Source organism: Tursiops truncatus, chromosome 16 (genome assembly GCF_011762595.2).
Source record: "Tursiops truncatus isolate mTurTru1 chromosome 16, mTurTru1.mat.Y, whole genome shotgun sequence".
Taxonomy (NCBI): Eukaryota; Metazoa; Chordata; class Mammalia; order Artiodactyla; family Delphinidae; genus Tursiops; species Tursiops truncatus.
The window spans coordinates 6091333-6111938 of NC_047049.1; the positions used below are offsets into that span (position 1 = coordinate 6091333).

Sequence of the window (20606 nt, forward strand, 5' to 3'; positions counted from 1 at the left end):
CTAAAAGCCGAGGGATTATATATTTTTAAGTGGTGAATTTATGTTATGTGAATTTTACCTCAGTTTAAAATGAAATCACCTGGAGAGCTTGTTAAAACAGTTGCTGGACCCCACCCCCGATTTTTTCTCAGGCGGCAGGTCGTTTGCATTTCTGGTAGGTTGCCAGGTGAAGCTGGGACCACGCTTTGAGGGGCCCTGATCCAGGCAGGTGGTTTGAGTGATGGAAGGATGCCTTCTTCGTATGTAAATAAGCACATCAAGGCTGTATTGATCACTGTCAATGTTTCAGGAGTTTTACTGCAGGTGATCCAGGGCTGACATGATATCTGTAGTGAAGAACGTAAGTTTTGTAAATAACTGAACTTGGGATCAGATCTAGTCTCTGCCATCCCCTAACTGAGAACTCTTAAACAAGGGCCTTCACCTCATTTGCAAAATGGGAATAACAATACCTATCTCACTGTGTTGTTTTAAAATGTAAATTTAAAGAAGAAAGTATAAAGAAGAAGAAAATATTACTATGAAAAAGTACCCATCATATCTAGCTTAAAGCAGGCTCTCAAATAGTTATTCCAAAAAAGTATGTATAGTGTATGTCATCAGTTCAATATAATTATATATGTTTATATATTTTATATAATTTCTATATGAATAAATATGCATGATGCATTTATGTATGTGAATGTATTGTATTTCTAATATTTTATTTATAGGGATGGAGAGGCAGTGTGGGGAGTAGGTGTGTCCAATAGTTCCCTTGGCAAAGGTCCAGCAAGGGGAGAGTGGGAAGGGTTGGGGCCATATTTTAATCATCATAGGATCCTCCTCAGAGCTTTAAATATAATAATTACTTCTCCAGTGAGTGAGTAGATGAATGAGGGAGGAGTGAACATACTATCCCAAAAGTTTCATTCTGCTATCATCAAAAGTTCAGAAGCGGGCTTCCCTGGTGGTGCAGTGGTTGGGAGTCCGCCTGCCGATGCAGGGGACGCGGGTTCGTGCCCCGGTCCGGGAAGATCCCACATGCCGCGGAGCGGCTGGGCCCGTGACCCATGGCCGCTGAGCCTGCGCGTCCGGAGCCTGTGCTCCGCAATGGGAGAGGCCACAACAGTGAGAGGCCCGCGTACCACAAAAAAAAAAAAAAGTTCAGAAGCAGAGTTGGTATCCGGGAAGCAGGGTGATGAGCAAGCATGTCCTTGGAGGCGTTCTCTTGTGTGGGCAAATTGGAGAAATAGTCTGAACAAGCATTGTGCTGATAGATCCTGTCTGTGGAGCCTGACACCGTGCTGGGGAGTGGATTCCATGTCTTGTTCAAGGTCCACTGGCCCATTTTTCATGCAAACCAATGAACTGCTCATTGAGTCCTTAAGCCAACAATTAGTGACATCTCTTGTGCACTAGGTACTGTGCAACCAGTGACCACTTAGACGTATTGTAGAAGGTGTTTAAATATGTGTAAATTAGGATTCTGTTGTAATTACAGGACTCTGATATTTGGTATCATAAAATTCCCTTATCTCTTGAGAGTTGAAATCATTTATTTTTCATTGAAACATAATTGATTTACAATGATAATTTCTGCTGTACAGCAAAGTGATTTAGTTAAACATATTCATACATTCTTTTTTATATTCTTTCCCATTCTGGTTTATCTCAGGATATTGAATATAGTTCCCTGTGCTAATACAGAAGGACCTTGTTGTTTATCCATTCTCTATATAATAGTTTGCATCTGCTAACCCCGAACTCCCACTCCATCCCTCCCCCACCCCCCTTCCCCTTGGCAACTACAAGTCTGTTCTCTGTGAGTCTTTCTGTTTCATAGATTAGTTCATTTGTGTCATATTTTAGATTACACGTATAAGCGATATCCTATGGTATTTGTCTTTCTGACTTACTTCACTTAGTATGGTGATCTCTAGGTGCATTCATGTTCCTGCAGATGGCATTATTTCATTCTTTATTATGGCTGAGTAGTATTCCATTGTGTATACGTACCACATCTTTATCCATTCATCTGTTGGTGGACATTTAGGTTGTTTCCAGGTCCTGGCTGTTGTGAATAGTGCTGCTATGACCATAGGGGTGCAAGTATCTTTTTGGATTACAATTTTGTCTGGATATATGCCTAGGGGTGGGATTGTTTGATCCTATGGCTACTCTGTTTTTAGTTTTTTGAGAAACCTCCATACTGTTCTCCATAGTGACTACACCAGCTTACATTCCCACCAACAGCGTGGGAGGGCTTCCTTTTCTCCACACCCTCTCCAGTATTTGTTATCTGTAGACTTTTTAATGATGGCCATTCTGACCGGCATGAGGTGGCATCTCAGTGTAGTTTTGGTTTGCATGAAATCATTTTAGATCACTGAATTCTGCTTACTGAGGGAGGGCCATCGGTTTAGATATAGATTTTAGTTACTCTCTCCTTCCTTCCTACACACCGATCAACCAAGATGATCCCGGCAGAAGGGAGATGATGGGCAGACCCTTGCTTGTCCATCAAAATTAGTTTGCTTGGGCTTCCCTGGTGGCGCAGTGGTTGAGAATCCGCCTGCCGATGCAGGGGACACGGGTTCGTGCACCGGTCCGGGAAGATCCCACATGCCGCGGATCGGCTAGGCCCGTGAGCCATGACCGCTGAGCCTGCGCGTTCAGAGCCTGTTGCTCCGCAACGGGAGAGGCCACGACAGTGAGAGGCCGCGTACCGCAAAAAAAAAAAAAAAAAAAAAAAAAGTGTGGGGGAATAAGAGTTTGAAATTCTTATGAAAAGTATCTTTAGCCATTATCAGAGCTTGGTCCATGCAGGGCAAAGCTCCCCTCCCCCATTTAATGATGCTCCATGGTAGTCTTTTGCCATCAGCCTGACCTCCAAGGGCTTAGGGGTCTTCTCTGGGGAGGGGGTCGCCCCTCTGGGGGTGTGTTACTGACAGAAGAGCCTGCTGCTTTCTGCTGAACAAAGTCCTCGAGGCCAGTCACGCCTGCCCACGCGCCTTTGCACAGGCTCCTCCCTCTGCCTGGAACGTTCTTCCTCCGGATGTTCTTCCACCTCGTTCCCTCACATCCTTCTGGTGAGAGCCCCAAATGCCTTCCCCTCCGGGAAGTCTTCCCTGATCACCCTCCCTAAAAGATCAGCACCTCGCACATCCTCTCCCCCTGACCTGTCTTACTTTTCTCTTTAATGCTCATTCCTTGCTAATAGGTAATTGATTCCCTTATCTTCTGTGTTATTCGGCTGCCCCACTAGACGGATTTGTGTATGTTTCATTCATTCCATCTCCCCAAAGCCCAGAACAATGCCTGGAACATAGTACGTATTGAATAAATATTTGCAGGATAATTGAATGATGAGTGACAGGTTACTCTGCTTTTCTTCCTCTAAAGCCTGACTTTCTCTAAGTGCCCAAATAGGGCTCAGGAATATTCTATCAGAGGGAAATAGTCACCTGTTCTCCATGATGAGAAATCATGAAAGGATGACTGCAGTAAAGATACTCTGCAGGTACAAAATGCTCCTCGGACACATTGCCGTTTGTCATCAAGAGAGGTCGTGGAGGATGGCAGAGATGTTTCTCCATCCTCACGTAGAGGTGGGAATGTTGACCGGTCCAGCCCACAGAGAGGGCAGGAAGGTGTGGGGAAGGGTCGCTGGCCTCCCCAAGTGGCCTCCCTGGGGTCCCTCTGAGCGAGTCAGAAAGGCCCAGATTGCAGGGAAAGAGGACCTATTCACATGTGCTCTGGGCACAGGAGCTGTGAGCCATGGCCGGCAGCTGCTGGAGGTTTTAATTATACTGACTTTGAAGGCAGGCGTCCTGCTGGTGGAATCGGGTTACACGTTGCGAGGCCCGGCCCTGTGTTGTGTGTGAGTGACGGTGAGCGAGGATCAGTTTCAGTGTCGGTGAGCTCATCCACACCTCGTCTGGCATCTGAGGAGAACATTGCTGCTTTGTTGTTGCAGCAGAGGCACCTCGAGGAATTCGCGCCTGGACGCTGTTCCTCAGATCAAGGCTGCAAAGCTGTGAATTGGGTGGATGATTCTAAATGAGAGAGAACTTTAAAAGCACCTGGGGTTTGTCCTTCAACAGAATAGGAAAAAACTAAGAGAACTAGAAATGTATTATTACGCAGATAACTCGACTTCTGTCTGACCACATCCAGCACAGACGCGAAAAGAGTCGGTTTTTTGCTAACAGTTGATCTGTTCTCCTCTCCCAAATAATCTGAATTTTAAATCCTGGACTTAAACTGATCTCATTCATCTTGTTTCTATCCTTTTTTTTTTTTTTTTTTTTTTTTGCGGTACGCGGGCCTCTCACTGTTGTGGCCTCTCCCGTTGCGGAGCACAGGCTCCAGACGCGCAGGCTCAGCGGCCATGGCTCACGGGCCCAGCCGCTCCGCAGCGTGTGGGATCCTCCCGGACCGGGGCACGAACCCATGTCCCCTGAATCGGCAGGCGGACTGTCAACCACTGCGCCACTGGGGAAGCCCATCTATCCCTTTTTTTTTTAATGTCAATCCCCCCCAAAACCCAAAATGTATTTGTTGTTTTGAAAGACAGTGAGATGGGAGGGCTCGTCGGAGCTGTTCCTGGAGCTGGTTTCAGCCCTCTAATCCCCGGACGCTCGTGGGCATCTTCTCACTTGGGAAGCAGGGTGATTGATACCCCTCTTTCACCGAGCTTCTGTTAATCTTGCTATAAACTGCTGTTAATCTTGCTTATACACCATTCCCGAGGCTTACAATTTATCCTTGTGTCTTTCCTAATTTAACATTTTCTAGAAATCAGTGCGCTCCCAGAATGAGCTGGTCAGAGCTCATCACAGCACCTGGTTGGGTATCATTGAGTGAGAATGAGGTTTAGTCTCCTGGGTCAGGCCTTGAGATAGAGCCGTCCTGGGAAATGCTTACACTGGAGAAGATTCCATTTCTTCCACTGCAAAGAGAAGTACTGCTCTCAATTCCCTGTGTGATGTACTGTCGTCTTTTCAACACAAAGCTCTTCAAATGGGCAAAATTACACTTTTTCCTGTGGCTCATCATCTGAAGCTATTCAGCATCACTTTTGATACCAGAAACAATCCCTCTGTCTGCCCAGGAAAGTTACAGAGATTTCGAAAGGAACTCTGTTACAGCACTACAGCTGAGTCCTGGTTTATTGTCTTTGTATCCAAGAGCAAGACTTGCATGTACTAATTTACTTGGAGATTAGCATTCTACTTCAGAGTTAATAACCTGAGATTGATAGAAAACACGTGGGGAGATAGCGCAGCGTTACCAGTTTGGCCCTGGAACTCATCATGATCTTGAAGTATCGCCAGACTCCATCATTGAATGGTGGCTAGTCTGCGGTCTTCAGGGAAATCTAGCAGCACGTACTGGTTTGGCCAATTGATTGGGATCCAGTTATAATGTCATCCTGTCTTCATGGGAGAGGGTGCTTGGGCTTGCTGGTCAGCAAGTCCTGCTTCCTCACCAACTAATAAAACCTGGCTTTCTGGTGTGCTTAGCCCTTACTTATGGTAATCACTGCCTAAGACCTGGGAAAGCGCATTCGTAAAAGAGTCAGATGCTTTATATATGTTAGGGACCCCTAGCTGCCATGGGAAACAAACCCCTAATTTCCAGGGGCTTTACCATCATAGAGATGTGTTTCCCTTGCATGTGACGCCATGGAGCTCTGTGCTGTCAGTGAGTCAGGACCAGGTGCTGTGTCTGGCTCGTCCCCCTCCTAGGACGTTGGACTGGTCTGAGCACAGCTGGCAGCAGGGGAGAGGAGAGAACAGCTACTTAACTACCTTCAGCCAGAAGTGACGCATGTCATTTCCCCTCTGCTAATTCCATCGCCACGGATTATCACACAGCCCACCCAGGAGCAAGGTGGGTGGTACAGCCCCTCTGGACCACGGACGGGGGAGCACGAGCTCTGCAGGGAAGTTGGCCAACTTGGCCACATCCCTATGTAGCCCTGGTTTTCGAGGCAAGGGCAGGACCTGCACTTCTGACCACCTCCATTCTCTTAGAGCTGTGCCTGGGGAGACAGTGGTTTGCCCTTTCTAGGCCCAAACCAGTATCAGCCGGCCCTGACCCACCATGGGGATTGTGTCTGTGAAGCTGTGGAGTTGATAAGCTCAGTCATTTGTACCTTCCCCCTCCCTCGGGATAATGATTGCCTTTATTATTTTCTTTTTAACTGAAGTATAGTTGATTTACAATGTTATGTTAGTTTCTAGTGTACAGCACAGTGATTCAGTTACATATACTTTTTCACATTCTTTTCACTTACAGGTTATTACAAGGTATCGAATATAGTTGCCTGTGCTCTACAGTAGGTCCTTGTTGTTTATCTATTTTATATATAGTAATTTGTATCTGCTAATCCCAAACTCCTACTTTATCTCCCCCTGCCTTTCCCCTTTGGTAACCATAAATTTGTTTTCTGTGTCTGAGTCTGTTTCTGTTTTGTAAATAAGTTCATTTGTATCACTTTTTAGATTCCAAGTATAAGTGATATCAGATGATATTTGTCTTTCTGTCTGACTTACTTCACTTAGTATGATAATCTCTAGGTCCATCCATGTTGCTGCAAATGGCATTATTCTTTTCATGGCCGAGTACTATTCCATTGTATATGTCAATATATATGTACCACATCTTCTTTATCCACTCATCTGTAGATGGACACTTAGGTTGCTTCCATGTCTTGGCTATTGTAAATAGTGCTACTATGAAAATTGGGGTGCACGTATCTTTTTGAATTGGTTTTCATCTTTTCTGGATATATGCCCAGGAATGGGATTGCAGGATCATATGGTAGCTCTATTCTTAGTTTTTTGAGGAATCTCCATACTGTTTTCCATAGTGGCTGTACCAGCTTACATTCCCACCAACAGTGTGGGAGGCTTCCCTTTTCTCCACACCCTCTCCAGCATTTATTATTTGTAGACTTTTTGATGGTGGCCTTTCTGATCAATGAAGTTAGAGCACTCCCTCACACCATACACAAAAATAAACTCAAAATGGCTTAAAGACTTAAATGTACTTTTCTCATCTCTGTACTTTCCAATATGAACATAGTGTTCATATTACAAGCTACAGGTCCTAAGCATTCACTTTCCATTATATCATTTCACACAGAACTACTAATGATGTCTGTAACGAGACAATCTAAAGTTGTTGATTTGAAAACCCTCCAAAGGTCATTTCTTTTTGGATAAAGCACTTCCTCATCAGTGGTGTTGGAACTCTGCAGGATTGGACCTCAGGGCGTAGTCGAAGGTGCCTCATTTTACACCGCTCAAGCCTTTGTTCACTGAAACTAACAGCGGCCACCCAGGCAGATGGTGCCCGTGGGTACCATGCACAGCTGCACGAGAAGGATGCGTGAGGCCTTTCGGTGCCCTGACGACTGACGTCCTGGCTCTTCCCTGCAGGTACCCGTTCCCCATGGTATTCAGCAGCTGCAGCAGGAAGGACCTGGAGGCCAGCCTGGAGAAGGGCATGGGTATGTGCCTCTTTAACCTGCCGGAAGTGACGCAGTCCTTTGGGGGCCAGAAGTGCGGGAATGGATATGTCGAAGAAGGAGAGGAGTGTGACTGTGGCGAACCGGAGGTGAGACAGACGTTTCCAGAATGTTGGTCTCGCGTTCGCGGCTGGGCCAAGAAGCAAGAACTTGAAGGAATTGTGTGGTAGAATGAAAGTGCTAGAAATGCAGGATGGAAAACTCCTACATGACCACCTTGAACAAACTTCATAAGCCAGGGTGGCCTTCTTGAATTTTAAGTATTGCATAGAATAAGTTGTATCACTGGTTTAAAAAGATAAAGAATCTTCTCTGTTGAAGGACGCAGCAGCGTAGGCAGGATGAGGACAACGAAAAAGCGTTTAGCTTTGAGTTTGACAGAGAAGAAAGCCTTGGAATGCTGGCTTCAAATGGCTAATAAGTACCAAGTCTTTCTCTCTGTAAGGTGTGCACCCGAGGGGAATTTGAATAAGCAGCGTTCATTTTTAACCAAGAGCTTCTTCCCAAGTTGAAATTCTGCTCCTGCTGCCGCAGCTTCCTCTGTATGGACGACCTGAGGCGCCCAGGCTCCGGCCTGTCTGCTTCTTAGCTTTCAGAAGAAATAAGTGAAAGCGGGGAACATTTTTATCCAGCAAAAGGCGTATTTAACCCTGTTTTCCAGCCAGTGTCAGGACATTTTCTCATTTCTGTAGGGCCCAAGATAAAGTTAACCAGCATCAAAATTCTAACAGCCATTTTTAAATCTCTGAATAATCCTGGGAAGGAAAGAGAAAGACAGGACGCAGTGAGACCACCTGGTGAAAGAAGTACCCCCTCAAAACTTGAAGGAGGTTGATTTAGAATAAACCAAAGCCAGTCATTTGTATAGCAGGCTGTCTCCATGTGGGAGTCCCTCCCTGAGAGCTTGTGCAAGCTGCAGCGGTAGTCAAGTTCAAGATGGGCTTAGCTAAATTCACAAACCGGCTTGATGAGGCCTTAGGAAGAGCATGCCTGGGAGGGGTGCTCTGAAAGGGGGATTCGGGGATGGAAGGGAACTTGTGCTGAGACTCTGGGACATCCCTCAAATTCCTGTGTTCATCAAACAAACAACTGGTTATAGAACCTTCATCCTGTCCAAGTCTCTGAGCTTTCCCACATCAGCAGGAATGATCCTGGTCTCCATCTGACCATTTCTGTAAGAATATTGGGAGTGACCATAAGTTCTAGGGGATGGGGCTTGCAAAGGTGGTTTGATCAAATGTTTTTGTGCCCTTGCTGTGCCCATCCAAGGTCACAGCACTGTCCACAGCGGCGTTCAGCTTTGCTCACAGTGCGTAGAGAATGGTTACTATGCAGGAACAAAGTCCTAAGTCCTAACAGAGACTCTTTTTCAGATTAGCAGAGGAAAACTTAAAACCGTCATGGGATGGGTTATGCAAAGCGGAAATTGCTTGGAGACTTTTTCTAATTGCGTAAAGAAAAAAACAATTAGTTTAAATTACTCCTGTCTCTCAGGAGAGGTCGTGTTGACTTTGAAATGGTTATCTTTTATCTGAACTCCTTGTAATTGTTTGTTAATCTAAATAAATTTGACAGCTCTTCCTGGAGCCATGAACTCTCAGGTTTGGAATGACTCTATTAGCAATCATTTATCCCATATGCCAGCACTGCCACCAGCATCCCTGCCACCCTCCCCGTCACTACTGTTAACGTGTCCACCACCACCCCACCATCACCACTGCTGTCACGGCCATCACCACCAACCCCACCACTAGCATCACCACCGCCACCATCATGTCAGCAAACGCTCGAGTGCCTGAAATTCTCCAGCCTGATGTCGTGGTCTTCTCTCTTTTACCTCCATCAGGAAGTCACTCAGCTTTCCCAGGGTGTTTACTGTCTCTCCAGGCAGCTCGTTGCAGGACAGCTTTGAAGAACTCAAACTCTTTGCTTACGTAAGAGCCGTGTTCTCCCTCCATGTAATTCCCAACTGTATATTTCTGTGCTTAGGGTCCTTATTTAATAGGAGAAGTTCTTGCTATCTGAAGAGAACTCTCGTTCTCATCATCCGAAGTTCTTTCTTCCAAGAAATCAAAGTCGCAGGCAGGCCTTTTGCCTCAGTTCACAGTTATCTTTCATTTTTCTTTTAAACTTCTTTTTAAAGTTTAAGCTTAGACTGTGTCTGAGGGTATGAAAGCCCATTTCCCAGTTTCCAAGCTGACCAAAACTTTTAGACCTGTGAACCTGGGTTCTTTACCCCCCACTCAGTGCTCAGGCCCTGGAAGTATCCATCATGCCTTTGTTTCATATTGGCCTACGTATCCCCTGGACCATAAAGCCCTCCAGTGTCACCACATCAGTGAGTAAACGGGGTCAGAACAACTGCCCCAGCTCATGACTGGAACCGGTTTCTGTTCCCTTACTCCCAGAGATAATGGCCACTGTTTTCAAGAAGGCGCATTATTGTCTTAACCCCAGTTCATTGTGATTAAGAATCTCTGTCTACTACCTACAACCCAAGGATGACAATTAGGGCATTTGCTGAGAATTCTCTAATGGCTTCATTCATTACTCTTTCTTCTTTGGAGACTTAGGGTTCGTTGGCTCTGCTGAACTTCTCTATTGAGTACTAAACTAGTAAATGCATCAACAGATGAAGAATTTGTCTCTTCTGATAGAGTTCTGCGGAAGGAATAGATGCTGGGTAGCTAAAAGGCAAATGAATGCTGAAGCGTTCTGTCCAGGGCACTGGATTTACATCCACCATGAGGATTTCCTGACAACTTGCTCGTTCTTCCAAGCTAATAGGGTTGGGAAAGCAGCCTTATCTCCTTGTTTAAAGTCAGTAGGACGCCAGTAGCTTGCAAATATCTTTTAAACTTAGTTATCTCTCTCACATTATCAATCCCCTTTGAAGTCAAAACCATTCGACTTGGCTGTGTTTCCATTTGAACTGCTGCGTATGTTATTTAGCGATTTGGTGGGGGGGTGGGAGTTAGTTCTTAAAGGATCTTAGGACCCAGTTTTAGGATGGCCGATTTAACTTAGAAGTGCAAGGAAGTCTGTAAGTTGGCTAATGTGTTATTAGGAGAGCCATTTAGACCATGATGTACAGGACAACACTGCTGTACGTGGGATGGCACTGATCAGGAGTGCCACGGATGGCCTCCGTTTAAAAGCACAAAACAAGTTCCTAAGTGTTTTCGGATTGTAAGTCCATGAGTTAGAAACCTTTCCCGTCCTGAAAGCTATGACTTCTGGTTGGCAGTTTTATCTTACTGTATATATTACACACTCCGGATGTTTATAAAGTCCTTGAGCAAATTTAAAATTTAATAATTTGGGATGTATGTATGATAGGAGCAAACAGTAGAAGGGAGCATCGTTCGTAGAGTTTTACAAACGGTACAGTTCAGATACTGGTGAGCCATAAACCGTCTGGATTATCAACATTTTATTCATTGCGTTTATGATACTAATAAATTCATTCGTGGAAGATGGTTTTGGGGAGTAAACTATTATACTATTAAAATAGTATGTGATGGGCTTCACTCTAGCCATAGCATAGAAATTCTTCAGCACATATCATATTAAATAAAATAAAAGGACATTGGTAAATTCAATCCTGAAGACTCTATTGAGCTCTTCTTTCTAATGATAATCAATTGCTTCTAAAATGTGTAAACTCCAAGTTACTGGAATGTTCTAAAGCACAAGATGTCATAAATATCCTGGATAGATATGTACAGGCCTTTTGTTGAGAGCTGAGCAAAAGGTATCAATCTCTTGTTTCATTTTGTTAGAAAAAATTAGGTGGCTGTGAAGCACAGTGTAACAGAGCAGTTCACTTCCTCTCTAGGGTTCATTTCACAGAGGACAATCCAGCTACTCTTTGATCTGTTTAAATCCTTTGCAGATCAATGGGCACAGCCCACGGATCTCCTTCTCAGCCTCTTGCTCGTTCTGAGGTGCATTTCTGACCTGAGGAGGGTCTCATCAGGTGAGACAGCCCACCTGTGCTGAGCAAGGATCCAGCTACGGCGTCTGGTTGGATTGCAGGGAACTGTGTTTCAAACACAATTGATTGGACTTCATTTCCTGCCAATATGCTCTAGATTAAACTCTGGATCAGTCTCTGAAGGGTAACGTGTGTATGCATCTCTGTAGATTTTTAAATAAGTAAGTTCATAGGACTCCAGTGGTCCTGGTATTATTCACTGCATTAAGGCCAGCAGCCATCAGACAGACACACACACACACACACAGCCTCACCCGCTGCTGACATGAATGGCTCCCGAGCCAGCCAGCCTTCCCGTCCGGGTCCCTCACCCCACCACGAAAGACGCTTGAGTGCTACTGACTTTTCCCAGGGACACGCCCTCCCAGGCAGTTCATAAACACTTACCAGAAGCTTTGCTTTCTTCCAGAGGAAGATACTCCTCAGTCCGGCTAGTTTTCATCTCCAGAGCCAGGCGCTCTGGTTCTTTCCTCCCTTTTCAATCACTTAAGGTGTGACCTTTGCTTTCTGTGAGTATTTGTGCCACGTGACCCTGTCAAACCCGTTCCCGTCTCCAGGAGTGTCTGAATCTCTGCTGCAACGCCACCACCTGTACCCTGAAGCCGGATGCTGTCTGCGCACACGGACTGTGCTGTGAAAACTGCCAGGTGAGCGTCCTCCTGGTCCCGAGGTCACCCGCGCAGTCAGCTGGTTCGACAGTGACGCAGGGCAAGCGATGGGACGGGGCCACTTCCCAGCACTCGCTGCTGTGGACACTGTAATCCTTATCACGCAAGTTGGTACCATCTATCTCCTATTTTTATTATCTTCCAATCTTCATGTGAAATGTATATTCTAATGCTAAGTCATCTGTGATAAATTATAATAATTATATAAATTATAATAATTTATAATTTATGAGTTCTTTGGTAAGTAGACCAAAGAACTCCAGCTCCATGTTAAATGTTCCGGGTCTGCTGTTGGAGGAAGGTTTCGAAAACCAGTCCCCACTGCTGTGGGGACTCATGCCGGGTCCCTCTGCTCCATCCCAAGAACGTCTGCCTGCTGGGTGAGGAGCTGCGTGGATTTTTCCAGGGATCTTGTGTCAACATCTTGATCTTGACGTGCCCCCAGCAGAAGGTGCTGGCTGACCCAGCCCAGCCAAGAGTGGCAGTTTTAGACTTTTGCCATTTTCTGCCACCGTGCCTGCATTCATTTCGGCAATTCTGTTGTTTGTCTCATTATTCAGAGCTGAGATCTGCCAGAGTCAAAGCCTGAGCTTTTGATTCAAAGGTTCCAAGAGTTTTATTTCCTTTTAATTAAGCAATTGATCTTGGCATTCTGCTTGCAGGAAACTCCCTCTCAGCGCCCCTAGTAGAGCACAGTGTTTGCGAAGTGCGTTACGACGTTTTACATTCAGCTTAAAGTATCCTTCATCCCCTTCCTACTTGTAATTAACTTACGGGGAACGAAGGTTAAAAGAGGCAGCTGGTGGTGGAGGTGCCTGGAGGGTGCTTCAGGGGTGGGACAGGTCACTGGTTGCGTAACCTCAGACAAGCCACCCTGAGCCATAAGTTCTTCAACCGCAAAAAGATGAGGCATCGTTTGGCATTGTTGTTCCTAACATCCTGTGCAGCTCCCTTGCTTTACTTCTCTACATGCCCCTGTGAAGTCCTACAGACAGGTTTCCAGCTCTATGATTTGATGGCAAAGTAAAATCGCTGTTGTAAGTGTGCCCTTGGAATTATTTTTGTCACCTTGCCCACAAAGGCTAACGCTTTAAGCGCAAACGTCTTCTTAAAACACACGGTGGTGTTGGTGACCAGAGATCTTGTTCTTAAGAATCAATGGGTCCATGAGGCAGCACCCGCTCCCCCCGCCACCGAGGTGCCAGGTGCCAGCCACCTGGCACTTTCTGGTGCTGCTCACCAGAAAACCCTGATGTTGCATGAAATTAAAAAGGGGCTGATCTTAGTTACCCCCCATAATGGAAAGGTGAACCTCAGAGCCCAGAGCAAGGCTGTTTATTTAATGAGCTCTCTCTGCGGTAAAGGGAACTTCCTTTGAAATCCTCGCCCCTCTGTGTGAAGCTACAAGAGGATGGTTCTGTTCCTATCCACGTCCGGAGTGTTGCTGAGACCCTGCTTCCCCCTTTCCCGCAGTCACGAGCTATAAACGGCTCTCTCCTTTCAGCTGAAGCCTGCAGGAACGGCGTGCAGGGACTCTAGCAACTCCTGCGACCTCCCGGAGTTCTGCACGGGAGCCAGTCCTCACTGCCCGGCCAACGTGTACCTGCACGACGGGCACCCGTGTCAGGGAGTGGACGGCTACTGCTACAACGGCATCTGCCAGACCCACGAGCAGCAGTGCATCACCCTCTGGGGACCAGGTACGTGGCCACCACCACCTGAGTGCAGAGGGCCAGGGCCAGGGCGCCCACTCTCTGTTCCCATGAGCATCCCTCCCGGAGTGCGCTTTCGAAAAAGCTTCCTTCTGTTCAGCTGGAGTGATTGGCTCTGGTGGGACTGGGGCCCTGCCAGGTACTGGGCACGCAGAAGTGGGTGCTGCCCAGAGCCTGCCCCAAGGAGCTCAGTCCAGTCCAGACAGATGTGTGAGCACCTACTGTGTGCCCGTGGGGGTGACAGGGATAAACCAGCCAGGACCCCTGCCCTCAGACAGCTTAACAGGGAGTTGGGCAGACAGACGGCAGAACTTCCCACCACTGCCCTGACTGTGTTAGTGCTTCTTAGAGCCCAAGCAAGGACCCCAACCAAGGGCAGAGGGTGCTGGAGAGAAAGTCAGTGCTGCTGGAGGGCCGGGGGGCTGCCTCGGGAAGGCCCAGGGCAGACCTGATGTGTGAGTCTGTGATGGGGAAGGATGTGCAGAGGGGTAGCCCAGAGTGGGAGGCCCGGGCTCCAGAGGAAGAACACGGAGACAGATGTTTAAGGGCCCTGAACACCTTTGAGGTTCTTTTCAAGTTTTTTTTTTTTAATTTATTTATTTTGTTTTATTTATTTTTGGCTGCGTTGGGTCTTCGTTGCTGCGCGTGGGCTTTCTCTAGTTGCGGCGAGAGGGGGCTACTCTTCGTTGCAGTGCGCGGGCCTCTCACTGTGGTGGCTTCTCTTGTTGCGGAGCACGGGCTATAGGCACGCAGGCTTCAGTAGTTGTGGCTTGCAGGCTCAGTAGTTGTGGCTCATGGGCTCTAGAACGCAGGCTCAGTAGTTGTGGCACATGGGCTTAGTTGCTCCATGGCATGTGGGATCTCCCCAGACCAGGGCTCGAATCGTGTCCCCTGCATTGGCAGGTGGATTCGTAACCACTGCGCCACCAGGGAAGCTCCCCTTTCTGGTTCTTGAAGGTAGAGTGACAGACCCGTGTGTCCCAGAAAAAGCACCCAGGTGGGAAGGTGGCCAGGAAGCGGCCGCTGCGTGATTGGATCTCTTAGAGACTGTCCACCACTTCCCGGGCATGGGCCGCTGGGCCTGGGCTCCGTATGGTTTGGCCCTTGTAACTCTCCCATGACCCCTGAGGGAGAGACAATGACGACAGCTTTATGGAAGGCAAAGCTCAGACTCAGAGGCTGGAAGTTATTTCCCAAGGTCATGAGGCTGGGATTTGAACCCAGGTCCTTGTGACCCAGAGCCCAGGTGTAGTTCTCACGCTGTGCCGTCACCCCAAAGAGCCAGTGATCGGAAGTCCCACAGGTGCTCTAGAATTAAGTGGATGCACAGATGTGAAACGGGGAAGACTGAGTCCCCTGTGTCTCTCTCTCCTCCACTGCCCCGTCTTCTGGGGCCGGAGATCCAGGGCCTGGTGGGCAGCCCAGGGCATGGGCTTGTCACCCCAGGGTTGGCCGCTTGTCTCCTGCGTTGAGGATTCTGGCGGTGAATCCCACAGGGTATTTTCCAAGACTGTGGCCCCAACTATCTTGTCATTCTTCTCCCTCTGCCCGTTGGTGGCAGGGTGACCTCAGTTCTGGCCAGGGGCCCCAGCTGTGGCAAGGACACTGTGACCAGCCGGGCCCAGGCAGAGGGCCAGGCAAGTCCAGGCTCTGCAGGGGAGAGAAGTCCGATACGGGCCTTTGTCAGTCTTTATGGTGAGGTTTTGGGTCTAGGGGTGATGAAGGAAGTAAACGAGGGCGGAAAACAATGACTAAACCTCAGAGCTTGGGTTTTCAGTGTGACGTGAAAGCCGTGACCCAAGCGTGGAGAACGGGGCAGATGTTTCTTGGGGCTGGGGCCAGTCATGGAGCCCAGTCACCACCCCCCAAAGCCAAAGATGCCCTTGTGCGCTGGGAACTTTCTGAGGGAACAGAGAGAGCAGCCTGGATGCAGCAGCAAGGGCTAACACAGCCTCCATTTATCCCATTCTCTGGAGAGTTCTTCCAGTGCCTCAGGTTTCACGGATGTGCTTGGGCAGGTGGAAGGAGAAGCTGGTGGTGCCTGGAGCCTTAGTGCTTTGTCCTTGGGCCCTGGCCTCCTCCCTGGCTAGGCAGGAGGGCCCAGGCAAGGTAGGGCTTACCGCTTCCAAAGCTCCTCAATGACAAGCACAAAGTAGTCACTCACTGTACACACGTCACATGGTTGTATGGGCTCTGAGTGGCGTAGTGACTTCAGACACCTTTTAGCCAAGTGGGGTCACTTTGGGACAGTGACTCCTGCTGCAGGCCAAAGCTTCATGGCCTGAAGCATCCCTAGTGGCCGTCCCTTCCCAGCCTTTCTCCGGACTCGGTAATCTCCCCTTCTCGAGTTACAGGGGATCTTATGACACTCCCTTCCAAGGAGCATTCCGTGGCCAGAGCACACACAGCACTTGGAGCTGTTGGAGTGAAATGTGGTCTTTGGTGCCCTGCTGGATTAGGGCGTCTGGCCCCAGTTCCAGAGTGAGTCAGATGGAGCCCCGCCGTCCTCTGAGCTCCCACCACCGAGTGACTCAGCTGGCTACGCGCCTTTGATTCATGGTGACCAAGGCTGGTATTCATTATCTCATCCGATTAGTCCTTCTCGAGCTGCCTGACCAGAGACAGACCCAGACAGGCGGACAAACTGACAGCATGACTCACAGGCTGAGCTTCTCAAAAGCAGTGGAGTTACCTGCTTGGAACCCTCAACATCCTTGGGAGCGAGGGTGGGGACCCCGGGGACCGCACCACCCCCAGGGCAGGGGCTGCCTCCCCGGGGCTCCGGGCCGGCCCCTTCTCTCCCCTCCCATCCTCACCCTGGTGACTGAGGACGCTTTTGCCCGGGCGACGGTGGGCTTGCCATGAGGGGGCCATGGCACATAGACTAAAACATCTCTGACGTCAGAAATTCCAAGTTCCTGGAAACAACCAGCACGGGGACCAGGCTTGGGGAGCCCCTCAGGCTGGTGACTTCCTGGGGTTCCATCTGCCTCGGCCAACCCCTTCTTAGTTCTTGCAATCACCGCACAGACTTCCTCGGGAGAGCAGAGAATTTAGTGCCACCACCAGCTGTGGCACTGGTACAGTGGCCCTCTGTACCAGGGGGCTTCTTGGAAGGGCCTTCACCCGCCCCCTTTGCAAATGTGGTGCGTTCCTTTCCTTATATCAGTGTGGCAGCCTCACTGTCAGGTTCAAGGGCACCATGTGAGTTTCCTGTGTGTGCTCTAACTCAGTGGCTTACGACAACACAAATTTATCATCTTCTAGTTCTTGGGGTCGGACGTCCTAAGATCAAGATGCTGGCAGGGCAGCGTTACCTTCGGAGACTCTGGGGGAAAATCTGTCTCCTGGCCTTTTCCAGCTTTGAGAGGCCGCCTGCAGCTCCTTGGCCCCTGGCCCGTTCACCCACCTTCAAGGCCAGCAGCACAGAATCTTCAAGTCTCTGTCTCTCTCTGACTTCTGCTTTTGTGGTCAAATTTCCTTCTCTGACTCTGACCCTCCCTCCTCCTTCTGGTAAGGACCCTTGTGATTATATTGGACCAGATCACCCAGCATCGTCTCCCCATCTCAAGATCCGTAACTTAATCACGTCTTCAAAGTCCTTTCTGCCAAGTAAGGTCACATAGTCACAGGTTCCAAGGATTAGGGCATGGACCCCTTTGGGGGGCCATTTTCCGGCTACCATAGGCAGTGAACAGACCACTTATTGGCAGGGTGACCTTCAGCAGGTCACTCAACCTTGTTGTACCCCGTCTGTAAAGTGGGGAGAGTCATGCGTCTACGGCACGGGTGTCTCGTTGCCCTCCAACGTGGCTTATTATCTATTTTGTACATGTGAGTACATTACAGGTATATATCACATGCAGTGGCATGCAGCTTGCGCGGTGCCTGGGGCCGTGGGGAGGGCTGAGATCTGATGGGAAGAGAGAGGGGGCTCAGCCTGGGGTGAAAGGGGTAGGGGAGCCAAGCAGGAAGGCTCCAAGCCGAGGTTGCCTTGGAGCGGTCATCGCCGGGGTGGGAGAGGCGGGGACTTCCTGCGTGTGGAAGAGCAAGGGCTAAGGTGCACAGGAACGGGGGGCCATCTCAGGGAACTGCGGTCACTTCTGCTTGTCCAGAGCTTGGGCTGTGACCTGGAGCGCAGAGAACCCCATCTGCTACCCCCTTCTCTCATTTGCTAACGGTTCAACGACGTCCTGCTATTGTGAGATGCTGACCAAGAGCCCTGGTCTGCCAGAGTGACGTACTTCCCACAGTCCCAGTGCACTCTTACCTGGACCTCTGCAGTAGAGTCGGGATGTGACTGTCACGGTTCCAGGGGCAGAGGTCACTTCCTCGGCCAGGTCCCGGCCAGCTAGATGTGCCAGGCTGAGAGCAGCATATTGCTGTGTTACAGTGGTTGCTTTGAATTAGCTTTTCATGTTTCGGAAGAGGAAAACTTATTGTCAAGGATACATTTGCAATCTTTCATTTCCCATCCTTTAGCAAACGCTCTGGGATCAGGGCCACATTTGCTTTGGGGTCATTTCTGACCCCCTGGGAAGACAGTAACTCATAAATCTAGGAGTCGCCGAGCTCTTGCTCTGCCGGCCCTCGCCATTGGCAACTTGGCCAGAATCCTCCGTTACACTCAGGAAGTCAGTCAGTTACTCACTCCCCGAATCTGGCTACCCAAACACTGACCAGATGAAGCCCTTCCTTCCAGCTAACTATTCCCTTTTGAGATGGACTTTTCTCAATCCAGCATTATATTTCAATAAAATAATCCTGCTTCCAAATCTTTCTACAAATAAATGATAGAAAATTCAAAACATATGCCTGCAACTCGTAACTGGCAAAGTCATATACTTTTAGAATACCTTTTGGGACTTTTGTTCATCCACTTGTTTTCCTAGTTATTATTGTTGATGATATTCTTGCTGGCCCGGAGTTGACTTTTTTTTTTTCTCAGTGATTTTTCTTCCACAAATCTTGCATCTCAAGACTATCTGGTGATGTCAAACCCATAAACGTTATGTGCAACTCACACCGTACCTTGTATTTAGCCCTCTGTCCACTTCAGTCTTAATAGCCACGAAGATTTTCTGTCAGTGTGACATGACCTTTATTCCTTCCAAAACACAGCTGGATGTGTTTCTTCAGGCACAAAATTTATTTTTGCCAACGTCATTTATCCAAACCGCTAGCATGATCGCTGAAAACGGTTGGAAATTAATCTTACAGATAACTGTGTGTCTAGAATCACAAACAGTCTGCATCGAGGAAGTCCTGAAATATCTTAGTTCTATCTGTTTTATCACTCACCAGAAAATAGTGTCACCTGATTGATTCAGTGTGAGCGGGCCAGACGATTTTTACGGGCATCTTCAGTGTTTATCTGCCAGGCTAGTTTCAATGAGTTTGCTTTATGACGACATACCTGGAGCAGTACAGTTACTAATCGTCCACGACTCTGGTGGCTACAGATGGGAAGAAAAGGGATTTTTGCCAAGAGTCGTAATGTGGAGGAGGCAGGGAAGTCTCCTTTTTGTCCCACTGTGCGAGAAAGGAATGATAGAATGTGTTTGCTTGGACTTCATTTTCCGATGGACCTGAAGGTCAATGTGGAAAAGCAAGACAGAGGGAGAATTATGGGGAGAACAAGCAGGCTTCAGTTGCTGTGAAGATGCCTTTGTCTGTGGACATTAGTGACAGGGGTTGGGGAAATTAGTGATGGGGGAGAAGCTGAGGTGACTGAACTGGGGACGTGCATTTGCATAACGGATGTGCGTTTCAAGGAAAAGATTAGATCAAGTAAATTGTGGGCTTAGTACAAGATGTCGTCATCTCTCTTTCAAAAGACATAATGACATCGGGAACTCCCAAACTACAATTGTAAATATAATTGTTATATAACTCTGAAGATAAACCTGGTAATTAAATTCCATCGCTTCTTATAGAATTATAAAATACGGTACGATGTCAAAATTCCCTCTGAAAGGCTAAATTTCATCTTTTGATAACGGCAGAACATCTAAGAGCTCCGTTATTAAGAATTCAAAGGCTGTAAATTGTTACAGTGGTGATAAGAAAACTTGTCACTTTTTTTCATGAGACAGACACGAAGTCTCTCGTCTTCATGAAGACAGACACCTTTAAGTGCAGCAGATTTGAAGCCAGACCTGTACCTTTATAACGTCTTACAAGTGGATAGAAGTCATTTACACCTTTTAGATTATTGACCCTTCTGTCTCTAAGATAGACGCCAGCTGGCTGCTCACACACAGAAGCCACGCGAAACGCTTGGCCGGACCCTCCTCCGCTGTCCTTCCCGGCACCAGTAGGTGCTGACAGCCAGGGTACTCAGGGTTTGCATCTCCTAGTCTGTTTCCTATAATGATGTTTTCTTTTATTGCAAGAGCTGTCCCTGCTCCCGAGGTCAGCACGGAACCCCCTTTCTGGTTTCCTTGCTTATAGGATTTCTTACTTTGTCTAAACTTTGAGGGAATGACAGTTTTCCTTTCCAGGAAGTAAAATGTCTGTCTTTTTGTGACTTTATATCTTCTTTCCTCTTAAGACAGCACGGTAATACTTCGTGTGATGTAAATGAATAAGTGAACACCCAGAGTCACAGAAAAGGCAGACCAGGAGACAGTGTTCATTTACCCAAGATGCTTTGTTCTACGGAAACCACAACTGACTTCCTCTGGGGAGGCCGGCGGAGACAGGATGTG

The 20606-nt window shown here is 47.9% G+C and overlaps 1 protein-coding gene across 1 annotated transcript in view; it reads left to right on the forward strand.

Moving 5' to 3' along the window:
• ADAM12 (ADAM metallopeptidase domain 12) overlaps positions 1-20606 on the forward strand; it is a 390012-nt gene that overhangs the window by 316078 nt on the left and 53328 nt on the right. Inside the window, exons 12-14 of the mRNA XM_019940251.3 lie at positions 7431-7608; positions 12074-12163; positions 13689-13884. Of these exons, the coding sequence (XP_019795810.2) occupies positions 7431-7608; positions 12074-12163; positions 13689-13884 (464 nt within the window). The remainder of the gene's footprint in view (positions 1-7430; positions 7609-12073; positions 12164-13688; positions 13885-20606) is intronic.